The sequence below is a fragment of the Macaca fascicularis genome, chromosome 14 (genome assembly GCF_037993035.2).
Source record: "Macaca fascicularis isolate 582-1 chromosome 14, T2T-MFA8v1.1".
Classification (NCBI taxonomy): domain Eukaryota; kingdom Metazoa; phylum Chordata; class Mammalia; order Primates; family Cercopithecidae; genus Macaca; species Macaca fascicularis.
In genome coordinates, this window is record NC_088388.1 from 120,042,527 (window position 1) to 120,056,941 (window position 14,415).

The 14,415-nt window shown below is 42.3% G+C and overlaps 1 protein-coding gene across 16 annotated transcripts in view; it reads left to right on the forward strand.

Annotated features, from left to right (window-relative positions):
- The window catches only part of LOC102116928 (tubulin-specific chaperone cofactor E-like protein), a 167,610-nt gene extending 153,198 nt beyond the window's left edge, over positions 1–14,412 (forward strand). For 11 of the 16 annotated variants that reach the window (XR_012422807.1, XR_012422809.1, XM_045370899.3 and 8 more), the window contains 4 exons: positions 10,745–10,907; positions 11,995–12,082; positions 12,692–12,808; positions 13,631–14,412. Coding sequence is in view for 10 of the 16 variants with exons in the window: in XM_045370899.3 (XP_045226834.2) it covers positions 10,745–10,907; positions 11,995–12,082; positions 12,692–12,808; positions 13,631–13,731 (469 nt within the window). In the remaining 6 variants the exon portion in view is untranslated. Of the gene's footprint in view, positions 1–8,672; positions 8,727–10,744; positions 10,908–11,994; positions 12,083–12,691; positions 12,809–13,630 lie in introns of all 16 variants that reach the window. The other 5 variants (XR_012422808.1, XR_012422810.1, XR_012422811.1 and 2 more) reach the window with 2 other exon arrangements.
- Positions 14,413–14,415: the final 3 nt, after the last annotated feature.

Below are 14,415 nucleotides of genomic sequence, written 5' to 3' on the forward strand. Positions count from 1 at the left end.
TTCTGTTGGGAGCGTTTCAAATCTTCTCTTCTGGCTATTTTGAAATATATAATAAATTGTTGTTAACTATAGTCACCCTACTGTGCTATCAAACACTAGAACTTACTCCTTTTATCTAAATGCATATTTGTAGCCATTAACCAAACTCTGTCCATCCCAGCTTCTTTCCCACCCTTTGGTAACTATCAGTCTGCTCTGTACGTCCATGAGATCAACTTTTGAAGCTCCCACATATGAGTGAGATACTGAGATATTTGCTTTTCTGTGCCTGGCTTATTTCATTTAACATATTGACTTCCAGTTCTGACCATGTTGTTGCAAATGATAGGATTTCATTTCTTTTTAAGGCTGAATAGTATTCCCTTGTGTATATATATCACATTTTCTTTATCCATTCATCCACTGATGTATACTTAGGTTGATACCATATCTTGGCTATTGTGAATAGTGCTGCAATAAACATAGAAGTGTAGAAATATTCTTTGGATATACTAATTTCCTTTCTTTTGGATAAATACCCAGTAGTGGCCTTGCTGGATCGTGTGGTAGTTCTATTTTTAGTGGTTTTTTTGGGGGGGTGTGTGTGTGTGTGTGTGCGCGTGCGTGTGTGTGAAACCTCTGTAGTGTTTCCCATAATGACTGTACTCATTTATATTCCCACCAATAGTGTAGAAGAGTTCCCCTTTCTCCATATCCTCACCAGCATTTGTTACTTTTTGTCTTTTTAATAGTAGCCATTTTAACTGGCATGACATGATATCTCATTGTGGTTTTGATTTTTATTTCCCTGATGATTAGTAACGTTGAGCATTTTTTTTTTTTTGTATACTTGTTGGCCATTTGTATGTCTTCATTTGAGAAATATTTATGCAAATCCTTTGCCCAGTTTTTAAAGGAATTATTTGTTTTCTTGCCGTTGAGTTGTTTGAGTTTCTTGCATATTCTGGATACTAATCCCTTGTTGGATGAATAGTTTGCAAATATTTTCTTTTATTCAACAGGTTGTCTCTTCATTTTGTTGGTTGTTTTCTTTGCTGTGTAGAAACTTTTTAGTTTAATATAGTCCCATTTGTCTATTTTTGCTTTGTTGCTTGGGCTTTTGAAATCTTACCCATAAAATATTTGCCTCAACCAATGATGAAGCATGTTCACTTTGTTTTCTTCTAGTAGCTTTATAGTTTCTGGTTGAACATTTAAATCCACTTTGAGTTGATTTTTGTTTATGGTGAGACACAAGGGTATAATTTAATTCTTCTGCATATGGATATCCAGTTTTCTCAGCACCAGTTTTTGAAGAGAGCGTCCTTTCCCCAATGTAAGTTCTTGTCGTCTTTGTTGCAAATCAGTTGGCTGTAAATACATGGACTTACTTCCGAGTTCTGTTTTGTTACACTGGTCTATGTGTCTGTTTTTATACCAATATCATGCTGTTTTGGCTACTATAGCTTCACACTATACTTAAAAGTCAGGTAGTGTGATGTCTGCAGCTTTGTTCTTTTTACTGAGTATTGCTTGGGCTATTCAGGGTCTATTGTGGCTCTATACAAATTTTAGGATTTTTTTTTCTATTTCTGTGAAGAATTTCATTGGTACATTGATAGGGATTGCATTTAATCTGTGGATTTTTTTTTGTGGGTAGTACGATCACTTTAACAATTTCAATACTCCCAATCCATAAGTATGAGATATCTTTCCATTTGTTTGTCCTCTTCATTTTGTAATTTTCCTTGTAGAGATCTTTCACTTGGTTAAATTTAGTCCTAGATTTCTTATTTTTTTGTAAGTATTGTAAATGAGATTGCCTTCTTGACTTTTTTCCCTGCTAGTTCGTTATTGGTGTATAAAAATGCTACTAATTTTTGCATGCTGTTTTTATGTCCTGCAACTTTACTGAATTTGTTTATCTGTTCTAAGAGTTTTTGATGGAATCTTTAGGTTTTTCTGTATATAAGATCATGTTATCTGTAAAGGGAAAGTTTGACTTTCTATTTCCCAATTTGGATGTCTTTTATTTTTTTCTCTTGCTTGATTGAACTGGCTAGGACTTCTAGTACTATGTTAATAAGAATGATGAGAGTGAGAATCCATGAATTGTTCCAGTACTTTCAGCTTTTCTTCATTCAGTATGATATTACCCATGGGTTTGTCATATATGGCTTTTATTATGTTGAGGCATGTTCCTTCTGTTCCTAATATTTTGAGAATTTTTATCATAAAGGGATGTTGAATTTTATCAAATGCTTTTTGTGTGTCTATTGAGATAATTGTATGGTTTTTATTGTTCATTCTTATGTGATATATGACATTTGTTGATTTGTATATATTGAAACATTCTTGCATCCCTGGAATAAATCCTGCTTGATCATGGTGTATTATCTTTTTGATGTGCTGTTGGATTCAGTTTGCTAGTATTTTATTGAGGATTTTTGCATCTATGTTTAGACATTGGCTTGTTGTGTGTGTGTGTGTGTGTGTGTGTGTGTGTGTGTGGTGTCCTGGTCTAGTTTCGATATCAGGGTAATGCTGGCCTTGTAGAATGAGCTAGGAAGAATCCCCAAATTCCCTCCTCTTCGGTTTTTTTGAAATAGTTTAGGAAGCATTGGTGTTAGTTCTTCTTTGTAAGTATGGTAGAATTTAGCAGTAAAGACAACTAGTCCTGGACTTTTCTTTGCTGAGAGACATTTTGTTCCTGATTCAATCTTGTTATTAGTTATTGGTCTGTTCAGGTTTTCTATTTCTTCCTGGTTCAACCTTGGTAGGTTGTATGTGTACAAGAATCTATCCATTTTCTGTAGGTTTTACAAAGTGTATAGTTGTTCATAACAGTCTCTAATGATTCTTCATATTTCTGTGGTATAAGTATTATCTTCTTTTTTATTTCTGATTTTATTTGGGTTTTCTGTCTTTTTTCCCCTTAAGTTAGTCTAACCAGTGCTTTATCAATTTTGTTATCTTTTTAAAACATGAATGTACATTTCATCGATTTTTTGCTTGTTTTAGTCTCTACTTTATTTAACTCTGGCCTAATCTTTATTATTATTTTTTCCTTCTACTAATTTTGGATTTAATTTTCTACTTTTTTGATGTAGGTGTATATTGCAATAAGTTTCCCTCTTAGCACTGTTTTTTGTTGTATCTCACATGTTTTGGTATGTTCTGTTTCCATTTTCACTTGTTTTTAAAAATTTTTTTAAAATCTGCTTCTTAATTTATTCATTGACCCAGTGGTTGTTCAGGAGCATGTTGCCTAATTTCTAAGTATTTATTCAGTGTCCAAAATTTCTCTTGTTATTGATTTCTAGTTTTATTCTATTGTGGTCTGAGAAGATAGTCAATATGATTTCAATTTTTAAAAATTTGTCAGGACTTGGTTTTTGGCCTAACATATGGTCTATCTTGGAAAATATTCTGTGTACTAATGAGAAAAATGTGTATTCTGCAGCTGTTGGGTAAAATGTTCTGTGAATGCCTGTTAGGTCCATTTGGTCTAAAGTGCAATATAAATAAAATATTTTGTTGATTTTCTTTCTAATGTTGAGAGTAGGATGTTAAATTCTCCAACTTTCATTACTTTGGAATTTATCTCTCCCTTTAGATCTAATAATATTTGCTTTATACATTTGGGTGCTGTGATGTTGGATAGATATATATTTAGAATTGTTGTATCCTCTTGCTGAATTTATCCTTTTATCATTATGTAATGATCTTCTTTGTCTCTTTTTACAGCCTTTGACTTAAAGTCTGTTATGTCAGATACAAATATAGCTACCCCTGCTTGCTTTTGGTTTTGCTTTTCACAAATTATCTTTTTCCATCCCATTACTTTCAGTCTATGTGTGTCTTTTGCAGGTGAAGTGAGTTGCTTGTAGGCAGCATATATTGGAGTTTTTTGTTTGTTTGTTTGTTTTTAGCTGTTCAGTCAGTCTATATCTTTTAAGTGGCGAATTTAATCTGCTTACATTCAAGGTTATTATTGATAAGTGAGAACTTATTCCTGTCATTTTGTTTATTGTTTTATGGCTGTTTGTATACCCTTTGTGTCATTCTCTCTTATCATTTATTATTGTGGGTTGGTGGCTTTCTGTAGTAGTAACATTTGACTCCTTCTCTTTCTCTTTTGTGTGTATGATCTACCATTGAGTGTTACACTTTTGTATGTTTTTATTATGTCATATATCAACCTTTCACTTCCAAATGTAGGACACACTTAAATTTTCTTGTAGGGCTGGTCTGGTCGTGAATACCCTCAGTTTTTGCTTGTCTGGGAAATACTATTTTTTCTTCATTTTTGAAGGATAACTTTGCTGGGTGTAGTATTCTTGATTAGCAGGTATTTTTTTTCTTTTAGCACTTTGAATATATCCTTGCATTCTGTCCTATCCTATGAGAGTTCTGCTGAGAGATCTGCTGTTGATCTGATGGGGTTCCATTATATATAACTTGATGCTTTTCTTTCACTGTTTTTAGAATTCTGTCTTTGGCTTTTGTCACTTTGAGTATAATATGCCTTGGAGAAGACATTTTTGGGTTGAATCTGTTTGGGATCTTTGAGCTTCCTGTATGTAGATGTTTATATCTCTTGCAAGACTTGGGAAGTTTTTAGCTATTATTTCATTAAATAGATTTTCTATGCCTTTGGACATCTTTTGCCCTTCTGGAATTCCCCAAATTAGAATATTTGGTCACTTTATAGTGTCTTATATTTCACACAGGATTTCTTCTTTCTTTCTTATTCCTTTGTTTGTTTGTTTGTTTGTTTGTTTTTGCCTGACTAGGTTATTTCAAAAGACCTGTATTCAAGAATTCTTTATTCTGGCCAGGTGCGGTGGCTCATGCCTGTAATCCCAGCACTTTGGGAGGCCGAGGCAGGCTGATCATGAGGTCAGGAGATTGCGACCATCCTGGCTAACACAGTGAAACCCTGTCTCTACTAAAAATACAAAAAATTAGCTGGGCATGGTGGCATGTGTCTGTAGTCCCAGCTACTCAGGAGGTTGAAGCAGGAGAATCACTTGAACTCAGGAGGGAGAGGTTGCAGTGAGCTGAGATCGCACCACTGCACTCCAGCCTGGCAACAGAGCAAGACTCCATCTCAAAACAAAAAAATTCTTTATTCTGTTTGATCTAGCATATTGTTGAAGCTCTTGATTGTATTTTTCAGTTTTATTCATTGAATTCTTCAGTTCCAGAATTTCTGTTTGGTTCTTTTTGTTTGTCTCTTTGTTGAATTTCTCACTCAGATCATGAATTGTTTTTCTGATTTCTTTGTATTGTTTGTGTTTTCCTCTATCTCACTGAACTTCTTTAATATCATTATATTGAATTCTTTCTCAGGTATTTCATAGATTTCTTTTTGGTTGGAATGTGTTGCTGGAGAATTATTATTATTTTGTTTTATTTTTTATATCTTGAAATGGAGTTTTGCTCTTGTTGCCCAGGCTGGAGTGCAGTGGCACAATCTTGGCCCATCGCAACCTCTGCCTCCTGGGTTCAAGCAATTCTCCTGCCTCAGTCTCCTGAGTAGCTGGGATTACAAGCACGTGCCACCACGCCTGGCTAATTTTTGTATTTTTAGTAGAGATGGGGTTTCTCCATGTTGGTCAGTCTAGTCCTGAACTCCCAACCTCAGGTGATCCTCCCACCTTGGCCTCACAAAGTGCTGGGATTACAGGAGTGAGCCACCATGCCTGGTCACTGGAGAATTATGGTGTTCTTATTGTGTCCTTGCTTTTTTATATTTCTTATGTCCTTATGTTTGTTTCTGTGCATCTGGTATCATAGTTGCTTCTCCAATTTTATGGACTGGCTTTTATAGGGACGGAGTTTTTCCTATAGATGTATCTATAGTGTTGGTTGGGTTTGACTTTGGCTTTGATTCTGGGTGGACACAGCAGTGTAGTCTCCATATGATTTCTTCAGCTGTAATCAGCATCAGTCATGTCTGTGAGTTAGTCAGTGACTTAGGCTATTAGTGGAGGCTATGGTGAGGCTTTGCTGGGGACAGGGATGCCAGATGAGCCAGTCTTTGGGTACCAGTGGTGGTGATAGCAGGCCAGCATGCCAGCTTTTGGGCCCCTGGGTGGCATTAACAAGCACTCATGGTAGTAGGTCTAGGTGGGCCAATCCTTGGTCAGTGGTAGCAGTGGGCCAGGTGGGTGGGTGGGTCCTCGGGCCCTAAGTGGTGTATGTGGCATCAGTGATGGCAGTAGCAGCAGTGGCCCAACTCTTAGGCCCCAAAGCCTCACATGGGAGTGCCAGTGGTGGTGGTGGTGGGCCAGTCCTCAGGTCTTCAGGTGGCACACGGGTGAGTTCTGGCAGTGGTGGCAGGCTGGGTGGGCCTGTCCTCAGGTTCCCAAAAGGCAAATTTTAATGTAGTCGCTGGCAGTGGTGGACAGGGCAGGGCAATCTGTAAGCCCCCAGATGATGTGCATGGGTGCTGGGAGTGGCAAGCGGGGCAGGCCTATCTTTAGATCCCTTGATGACATGTGTGAGCACAGGGGTGGGCTGGTCCCCAGGCCCCCTGATGGTGCATGTGAGCACTGGCAGTGGGTGGGGCAGGTCTGTTGTCAGGCCCCCCTGATGGTGCATGCAGCCATCAATATTAGTGGATGGGGCAGGTTGATCCCTAAATCCCCCCAACGACACACGTGGTTGCCAGTGGTGGTGGCAACAGATTGGGCAGGCCTGTCCTTAGAAGACGTGTATGGGCGCCAGTGGTGACTGGTGGATGAGTCAGACCCCAGATCCCGCGACAGCATACATGGGCACCAGTAGTGGTGGGTGGGGCAGGCCTGTCCTCAGGCCTCACGACGCCACCTGGTGGGCTGATCTTCAGGCCCTCTGAAGGTGTATATGGGTGTCTGGTGGTCCTGCTGCTGGGGAAGTGGCAGAGTTGCTGACAGTGGCAGCAGCTGCAGGCAGGTGGCTCTTGGGTTCTGGGGAGCTTGTGCGTCAGCCCGTTGGCCCTGGGGACAGCCTCCCTGGTGCACTGCATCACCTGTTCCCCAGGGTGTAGGACACTGTGTGGATTAGAGTGCTGTGGACACAGCTGTACCACTGAGTCCAGGGAGTGTTGTGAACCTGCAGCCTTTTGAGTAGACATGAGGGGTGGGTGTTAGCAGGGCTCCAGGGATGTGGAGAAGTAGGGGCTGTTGGACCCCAGGGCAAGATATAGTCTGATGGGGGCTGGGCTCTCAACATGGCGCCATGCTGCAGCTGCTTGGGTCTGGGGGGCTGGAGGCTGTGCGATTCAGTGTGAACGCCATCTCTGGAACAATACTGTTATGTGGAGTCCAGGTAGCTTCCTATACAAGTCTCAGGGTCCAAATGGCTCTCCCATGGCTAGCATTACCAAAGTCTGCAGTGGAATATGGACCACTGGGATCTCTCAATTACCTTTTCCTGCATTGGGAAGTTTCTCCTGGCTCCAAGCTGACCCTAGCACGGCCAACTGCTTTGTTTCCCTCTATTTTCGTGCCTCAGAGATCCTCTGTCCCTCTTTTGCTGGATTCCAGTGTTCTTTCTTTGATGCTCTATTCAACTTGTGATAGTCTGCTTATTGTTTGGGCCCATCTTTGTTAGGGAGGCAAGTTCTGGGTGCCTCTAGCCAGCCATCTTGAAGCCCATAATAATTTTTCTGGGAGACACGGTCTCACTCTGTTTCCCAGGCCCCAGGCTAGAGTGTGGTGATATGATCATGACTCAATGCGGTCTCAGCGTCCTGGGCTCAAGTGATCCTCCCACCTCAGCCTCCTGAGTAGCGGGGACTACAGGCGCACACCACCATGCCCAGTAAATTTTCTCTATTTTTTGTAGAGACTTGGTTTCCCTATGTTGTTCAGGCTGGTCTTGCACTCTTGGGCTCAAGTGATCCTCCCATCTTTGCCTTCCAAAGTCCTAGGATTACAGGTGTGACCTACCATGCCAGCCAGCCTACAATAATTCCTAAAGCAAGTAAATGTATTAATCAGAATTCTGAGTGGCAGAGACCAATTCAAACTAGTTTATGCAAAAATCAAGGCATTTAATGTTTGTAACACCAAATCACAGGAGTGGATGTGACTTCAGAGATGATTGGATCCAGGGAGCCAGATGCTATCAAGACTCTCCTCTTGCCTTATCCCTTCTCTCTCTCTCTCTCTCTCATTGACCTTGTTAGACACTGGCAATCCTAGACTCACATTCTTATAGCATTGTAACCAATGAGAAGAGAGCACTTCTGACTCCAGTGCAGGGAATCCCAGGCCTATCCTGGACCACTTGCTTATCCTTTGTTTGGCAGGTAGGGATATACACCATTGAATTTGCCTGGCCTGGTCAGCCCCCACCCCTGTAGTGGTCAGAGAGTGCTTTGGATACAGTAAGTAGCTTTATGGTTGAGGGGAAGAGGCATGGTTTCCCAAGAGAAGAAGGGTGTGGTTCTGGGAAGACAAACAATAGACATTCACTAGTTTGCAGACGAAACAGGCTCACAGAGACTAGGCACAGAGCTCAGTCAAGGTCACACAACTATCAAGGAGCAGAGAAGAAATCCTTTTAGGTTTCAAGACACACCAACTCCCTAAGTGACCAGGTGTGGTGAGTGGCATGGGTTGCTGAGGTGTATTGTGGAATTTTCAGCAAAGACCTCACTAAGGCATTTGTATTTCTGAATTGGTGTTTATCCTCCATAGAGGGAAAAAGAGGAACGTGGTGACTCTTGGTGTCCTTCAGGCCTAGATGAGTGGGTGAGCATCACAATTATCCTTTTGTTCATGTTTCTTCCTCCTCTTATTGTATTCCTTTTGCAACATAAAAGGGTTAATATATGAGACACTATACAAATGCAAATCCAGATTATAGGGCTTATGTCTCCTTTGAAGGACATGGCAGCCTTTAACATTTTTAAAATGGTATTTAAAAGACTTGACCCAGAGAGGGAGAGCGAGCCAAGGAGCATATTCATAAATCTCAGCTTACCCCAGTGTCTGTCTGAATAAACATCTTCAAGTTAAACCGTGGTTGGGTGGGAAGTGACTTCTTTATGTAGGTGAATCCATCAGTCCTCCTAACCTTTCTTGGAGGAATGTGGTTATTGTTTTTTTCCAGCAAACTTAGGGAAACCAGATGTTCAATGCTTAATGAATGAGCTGCAAAATGGGTCCACTAAAGTATTTTGGGGGTCAGCTGTTTCTCTCCAGCTGTGTGGAGGGCAGAGATAGCAGCAGCTTCTACAAGTGACTTGTAAGTCTGGGGACACGCAGGCCACTTCTGTTTTCTCTTCATGTGCTAGCTGGAGGAAAGGGCAGATGTTTCATTGTTAACAGAAGATTCTAGTGTTTGGTGTCTGTGCTCAGTCTAAGAAAGACACCCAGACAGCCATTCCTGCCTCGCTATGCCCCTTCCTTCAGTTTTGCTGATACCTACACTTCAAGTCATCTCCCTGGGAGAGAATTGGTGGTCTGGTTAAGAGGGAAGGTCTGTGTGAAGACTGAAGAGCTATTACTGCTTTAGAATCCTTGAGCCTGTTCAGGTTATCCGAATAAATAACGGTGTCAAGAAAAAGTATGGCATGTAAGTTTTTGTTTCAAAGCACTTAAGAGACTATTGGACTATTGCCTTGAAAAGCAACTTGCATTTTGCCTGGAAGGCTAAATGTGTGGGAATGCTGAAGGATAACTTCAAGTTTTAATTTTTCCTTATTGCTAAGCTATTTAATCCTGTGGACTAGGGAGAAGAAACATAAGGAAGAGTCACCCTTTTTATCTTTATCATTTTAAAGAGCTTTTTGGTTCCTACGGGCCAGTCTTGGCTGTGGCAACACCATTCGCTCATTCATTCATCTGACAAAAATTTTCAAATACATGCCACATGCCATGTGGTACAGTGGAGACACAGTAAGGAATATGACTTGGTTTCTGCACTCACGGATTTCAACAGAGGGCTGTTGGCAAATCCAGGAAAGGCCATTTGTTTGTGCCTCGTCCGGGCATGACTAGGGGACATTTATAAAGGAGAGGGTGCCATAGAACTGGGGTTGGAGAAAGGGCAGGAGTGATGCATTGGACAAAGAGCAGGAAGATCTTCCAGGCGGGGGGAACAGTGCGTGAAAAGACACAGGACTAGAGGAGACTCTGATGCATTTGGGGAACTCTACGTAGTTGAAGCAAGAGCTCTGTGTCTGAGAGATGTCTTGGCTGGGGTTGTCTCTTGGCTCAATACCACGGGAAGGAAGGGGCTGAGAAAAGGGGAAGTCAGCCACATCCAAGCGACTCTGCAGCTCGCCCTGACCGGTCTTCTTTCCCCTCCAGCTCCCACCTATTTTGACGCGTGGGAAGTATTCCCAACAGGGTTTGAGTCAGGGGCCCCTGCCAACATTGATAATTAACTGAAGAAAGTACAGAAGAGAAGTAAGAATGAATCTTGTGTTTATTAAATTGCTATCGGTAAAACACAGCATTATGAGGGGGCGGAATGAGAAACTGAAGCGTGGGGAAATTGAGTGTGGTCCCTGCAGTCGTTTTGTTTTTAGTTGCAGTTAGGATACTAATTCGAGGTGGTGTTTGATGTTTCAAAACAAACTATGAAAATATGAGGGAGTGATAATAAATGACAAACCCAGGCAGTCCAGAGGTCACTTTCAAATGTAAAGGCATTTCTGCCACTTATGACGGTTTTATGTGAAAGTGAAATTTTGAAATGAAGATGAGGATTAAAGTGTAAGAGGAAAACATGTGGCAAAGATTCCATTATTTTTTCTGAATAGGTGTCAGAACATCAAAGATAACACCATCGGCATCGAGGAGAACGCAGTCTCCCTGACCTGTCGCTTTCACGTCACCGTCTTTAAATTCATAGGGGATTACGACGAAGTTCACCTTCACTGTGCAGTGTCACTCTGCGACTCAGAAAAGTACTCCTGTAAAATCGTAAGTGAGAATGTGAAAACAAAGTGCTTAGTCTTATTTCTCACTGTCTCGGTTTCCCAACATGAGGATCGTGAATGCCAGGTGGCCGGACTGGAAGCATCCATAGATGCTTGGGGTGGACAATCATCTTTGATGGGACAGTGAGAGAAAACACGGGGAAATATATCTATTTACTCTTCTATCTCTGAATTGTCAACCAGTCATGGGCTTAATGCTAGACTAGGGTTTCTCAAAGCTCGGCACTGTTGACATTTTGGACGGAATAATTCTTTGTTCTGGAGGACTGTTGTGTGCACTGTAGGATGTCAGCAACATTCCTCACCTCTACCCATGGATACCAATCACACTTTCCCCCAGTTTCGACACCCAGAATGTCTCCGGATGTTGCCAGTTGGCCTGGCTGAGAACCACCGCACTAGAGTCTCAAGGAGCCAGGCGGCCTGACTCTAATGACCATTGGGCCAAGTTCCACTCCACTACAGAACCAAACTCTTGAGCTCAGGATACAGTTTATCCAGGTGTCCTGCAGCTCACCTGATCTACATCAGGACCCTGGAGGGGATGAGGGATGAAGTAGCAAACTAATCATCTCTTCTGTGCCAGGCTTCCACCCCCACCACTTACGGGCTGGGTCCTTAAGATTCGATTGCCTGATACCTGGCCCCTAGCCTTTAACATTGCAGCTTTATGCTAACACCATGTTTGCAGAATCAAGATGTGAATTATGGTCAGGGTAACTTACAGATGATACTGCATACATTAGTGCCTGATGAGATACAGCAATCCTATTCCTGGGCAGGGAGCCTCTTTGAATCTCATTCCAGTGCGGATCCATCAGAAATGTAGGAGAGATTTTTAAAAAGGAAAAAGTACTAATTCCAGTGTGGAGAGTGTGTTTAATTCTGTTCAACACACAGCCTAGAGTCCCAGTGGATTCGATGATCAAGAATGCATTGGTTCTAATTAGTCTGAGCAGCAATAATGCTTGAGGCCAGAGTCACTGCCTCTTTTAGAGGTGAAAACATGGTGAAGAATAAGTTACCAGCTTAATTGTGTGAAATTTTTCCCCTGGTGTTCTGTCTTGCAGACTTGCCCACAAAATTCCAGGAGTGCCACAGATTACACAAAAGAACCCAAAGAACAGATCATTTCAGTGGGACCTATTAGGAGAAAAAGTATGTATGTTCTCTAAAACACACCCTAGATTATTAAAACAATGGGATTTGAAGGCTCAGACGTGTTTCACCTCTGATGTGGGTCCAGTGGATGAGGAGGCTGGTGTTGGGGACACCGGTTTGAGAACAGCACCCACTTCCTTAAAGACATCTTTTCATTGACATAAACATTCAACAATGGCATTGAGCTTTTCTTTGTCCTCTCTTTTTTTTTGGGTGAGGGGTGGTGGTTTGGGGGAATTGAGTCTCGCTCTTTCTCCCAGGCTGGAGTGCAGTGGTGCAATCTCAGCTCACTGCAAGCTCTTCCTTCTGGGTTCATGCCATTCTCCTGCCTCAGCCTCCCGAGTAGCTGGGGCTACAGGCGCCCGCCACCACGCCCAGCTAATTTTTTTTGTATTTTCAGTAGAGACAGGGTTTCACAGTGTTAGCCAGGATGGTCTCGATCTCCTGACCTTGTGATCCGCCCACCTCGGCTTCCCAAAGTGCTGGGATTACAGGTGTGAGCCACCGCACCCAGCCTGTCCTCCTCTCTTTTTAAAGCCTTGCCCTTCGATACCAGTGGAAGGGTTGAACTGTGTGTAGTTAATCTTCCTAACTGCTCTTTTGTAGGGCTGGACTGGTGTGAGGACAATGGAGGGTGTGAGCAGATTTGCACGAGCAGGGTGGACGGGCCTCTCTGCAGCTGTGTAACAGGAACCCTGCAGGAGGATGGCAAGAGCTGCAGAGGTAGACACTCTTCTACCTTGGGGCAGGCAGCTAGGGGACACGGGAGATTCTTTACCCCAGAAGGAGAAATTCAGATTTGAAGCCCACTAGGTCAGCAACTCTCCCTCAAAAACTCCAGAAATTAAGGAGGAAAGATGGGGAACATACCCAAGGAATTCTAGGGCCATTAAACAAACAACAACAACAACAACAACAAAAGAAAACCTTGCTTTTTCACCTCACATATAAAGGTAATTTAAAAAACAAGTTATCCAGCCATTTAAGGACCATATATTGGCCTACATCTGGCTGTCAAGTCTGCTTGGGCTAAGGTTGGGATTGGGATGCTTCCTCCAGCAAACAAGCCTTAGCACATGGTTTCCCTGACCTCTAATGAGGTTGGCAGGACTCTCTTCTTTTTTGAGATGGAGTCTCACTCTGTCACCCAGGCTGGAGGGCAGTGGCACGACCTCAGCTCACTGCAACCTCTGCCTCCTGGGTTCAAGCGATTCTCCTGACTCAACCTCCCGAGTAACTGGGACTACAGGCACACGCCACCACGCCCAGCTAATTTTTGTATTTTTAGTAGAGACGGGTTTCACCATATTGGCCAGGCTGGTCTCAAACTCCTGACCTTGTGATCCGCCCGCCTTGGCCTCCCAAAGTAGGACTCTCTTAAAGATTGGGTTAATTCTGTTACTTTGCTGCCTTCGGGTCATTTGGGTAAAATGGGTTCTTGGCAATGAAGTTTCCTTTTTTAGCTGAGTGCTGCAAAGCTGTCTCATCCCTATCAAACAGGTATTTTTTCCCCACAGGGCTTACTGTGTTCCTCTCTGTTTACAGCCTCTAATTCTTCAGTCGAACTCCAAGTCTGGACGCTTCTTCTCGTCATGATCCAGATTTCATTATGGCATTTTGTCTATAAATCAGGCACGATCTCATAATTAACTCAAAGTTGCTATATAAAGTACTGTAATTTACTTACTTCAACTCCCTGTAGGATAAAAAGTGTGTGCCCTTAAGTCAAAACCTATTTGAAAGTGTCCAGCATCTCAGAATGATGCCACCTGCCTCCAACGGTCTGAGGTCCAGAAACCAGCGAACATGCAAGCTCCTCTTTCAGAATATGAAACGGGGCTTCTACAAGTCAGTTATGGAAAGTATATCTCTTGTGAAAAATTTCCAAACAGTTGTCACTAGAAACTTTGGTTCACATGAAAAACCAGTAAAGGAAAAAAATTCTGGTTAGAGAAGTCTGACCGGAAATCTGACCAGAGAAATCTGTCAAGCCAGTGCTATTTCTGGATCACGTTTTTTTACAGAGAGAGCCTGTTGGAATGATTTTGAAGTGATGACTGGAAGGTTTGACTCCCTCTAAGGAATCTTGCTGGCGTTTGGAAGTGTCTGATCTATGATATGTATGTGTTCTGTCTATGAGGCGCTCTCCACCCACTGTATCCTTCAACCTTGCCATGGCAGCTTTGGCCGCTGGGGATACTGCTGACCTGGGGAACCCCACCCACTCTCCTACCCCCTCGAACCCAATCCCTTCTCTTTTTACAAATCAACCAAATACTTTTTAATGTGTTTTATCCTTAAATAAACTTTGTGTTCAAATATTCTCATTA